This window comes from Austrofundulus limnaeus, unplaced genomic scaffold (assembly GCF_001266775.1).
Source record: "Austrofundulus limnaeus strain Quisiro unplaced genomic scaffold, Austrofundulus_limnaeus-1.0 Scaffold176, whole genome shotgun sequence".
Lineage (NCBI taxonomy): Eukaryota > Metazoa > Chordata > Actinopteri > Cyprinodontiformes > Rivulidae > Austrofundulus > Austrofundulus limnaeus.
Window position 1 is genome coordinate 754,495 of NW_013952578.1, and position 2,099 is coordinate 756,593.

Genomic DNA, 2,099 nt, shown 5'->3' on the forward strand with positions numbered 1-2,099 from the left:
GTGTGTGTGTGTGTGTGTGTGTGTGTGTGTGTGTGTGTGTGTGTGTGTGTGTGTGTGTGTGTGTTTATGTGTTTACAGCAGTAAAAGGCAGATGGCTCAGTGACTTTTTTTCTGGCATGTAAACTCAGGCCACATATGTGCACACACACACACACACACACACACAGAAGCAGCTGCACAGCAGGGAGCAGGACAGAGGTCACTCAGTTTGCACCAGAACACCTACGACTAATTAAAATTAAAATATTTTGAATGTTTTATTGAGGAGGATCACTTCGAGGGCGAACGAAAGAACACAAAACAACCTCAGAAGGAAAACGACTAAACAATAAGGCTAAACAACTGAGTGTGTATTCACCACAATCTGTCTAAGAAGAACTTTGTTGCACAAAACATCCCACTGCAAAGTGTTTGCAAACCTACCTGACAGATAGCTACGCTTTTTGACTGCATTAACACTGCAGGGCTTAATGCTCAACTCTGATTTTTCAGCGCGAGCGTTCCCGTTGTGTTTTAAATGCGAACTCCATCTGACTCCAGTGTGAACTCGTGACGGCCCTGACGCGACCCGCATGTGCAGAAAATGACGTCATGTTCAGCTGGCTGTTTTCATTCATAGGCTACATATGAATGCTACACGTTAGCATGTTGATTCTGAAGTAGTTGCTCAATCAGAGCCGATTCAATAATGACCTAACACGCTTGTTTAGTTCATGGTTTACGTTTGAACATGCCTCTGACCGGATGCTCCTGTGCAGCATTTTTATTTCTGGACAAAAAGCGACATGCTAAAAGTAAAGTATCAATCATGTAACTTTAGTATCGATGCAGTCCGCGACTGACGTTTCTATCATATGTTTCTGTGGATTCTCAGTCATCCAGGACACGGAAAATTAAAAGAACAAGGACGAAGCAGCTGGACTTGTGTTCTGTAGCTGAAACTGTGCGAAGATGGAAGATATGACCTGCATGGCTCGAGTTTAGTATTGTTATTAGTGGACAGGTCTGCTTCTGAAACAGTACCACGTACTGAAAAGGTCTGGGTCGTATTTTAAAAAATCGGATTTGTCACATTCAGACTGTCAGGGATAAACATGATATGGGTCGCACGGGGCACAAACATTTCGATTTGGGTCACATTTTCCTGCAGAGTGAACGTAGACTTTGATACATAAATGTGTTCTGTACGAGCCCTGATCAGCTCTCACCTGGTGACATCATCTTCTGTTGTCATGGACCTGGGCAACGGTGAGTATCTGGGCGTGGTCAGAGGGGCGGGGCTTACTGATTGGCTGCCACTCATGTAGGGGCTTACATGGTTGTCCTGATGTGGGGAATACGCTGGTGAAGAAATAAAAAAAAATACAATGTTTTAAATTTCAACGAACAAACGTGTCATTTCAGGCAGTTTGAGAATTTATGGCACAGTTTTTTTGAGACCCAGTTTGATGAAGAGACGTGCTGAATGTGTCTGATTAATCTCGTCTGTGTCAAAACTGATGAATGCCTCCACGTTATAAAATTTTCTGCAACTATTTTAAGCGTAGACAGAAATAAACAACATGCTGTTTGACAGAATGCTGATTTGGGGAGATGACAAGTGGCTGTAAACCAGCAGACCAATTTTACTCCATTTTCTAATCTGACTCTTGTGTAACAAACTGATCACCATAAAAAAAAATCCAAAACTGTTTTTCAAAATATAATATACAAGATTTTTCATCTAGTTACCTTCAGTGCTTTCATAATTTATTTTTTTCCAAATTAGCTTTTTTAAAGGGATCTCCAATTAGGTTTAACATTAGACTTTATCTGATAAACATATATTTTAACTGTATAATAAAGACTGTAAAAATAATGTAGATTGTTTAGTTTTGTAAATTTTTTAAAATACATTTTAACACGGACGAAACCATTTTATTTACACACAAAGCATTCTGGGTAAATGATGACGTGGATAGGTCCTCGGTGTGAGCGAGCTATATCCACCCTGAAGGTTAATCTTGAACAATATCTGATGATCGACTCTTTGAAATGAAACCAGAGAGCGTTGACAGAGAGGAGAAGGTAGAAATGACTCAGCCTGTAACTGAAAATAT

The 2,099-nt window shown here is 40.3% G+C and overlaps 1 protein-coding gene across 5 annotated transcripts in view; it reads right to left on the reverse strand.

Moving 5' to 3' along the window:
- Positions 1 to 2,099, reverse strand: part of LOC106524105 (discs large homolog 1-like protein) — a gene marked incomplete in the record, with an annotated part of 158,795 nt that overhangs the window by 54,560 nt on the left and 102,136 nt on the right. For all 5 annotated transcript variants that reach the window (XM_014017766.1, XM_014017765.1, XM_014017769.1 and 2 more), the window contains 1 exon segment: positions 1,209 to 1,341. In XM_014017766.1, coding sequence (XP_013873220.1) covers positions 1,209 to 1,341 — 133 coding nt within the window.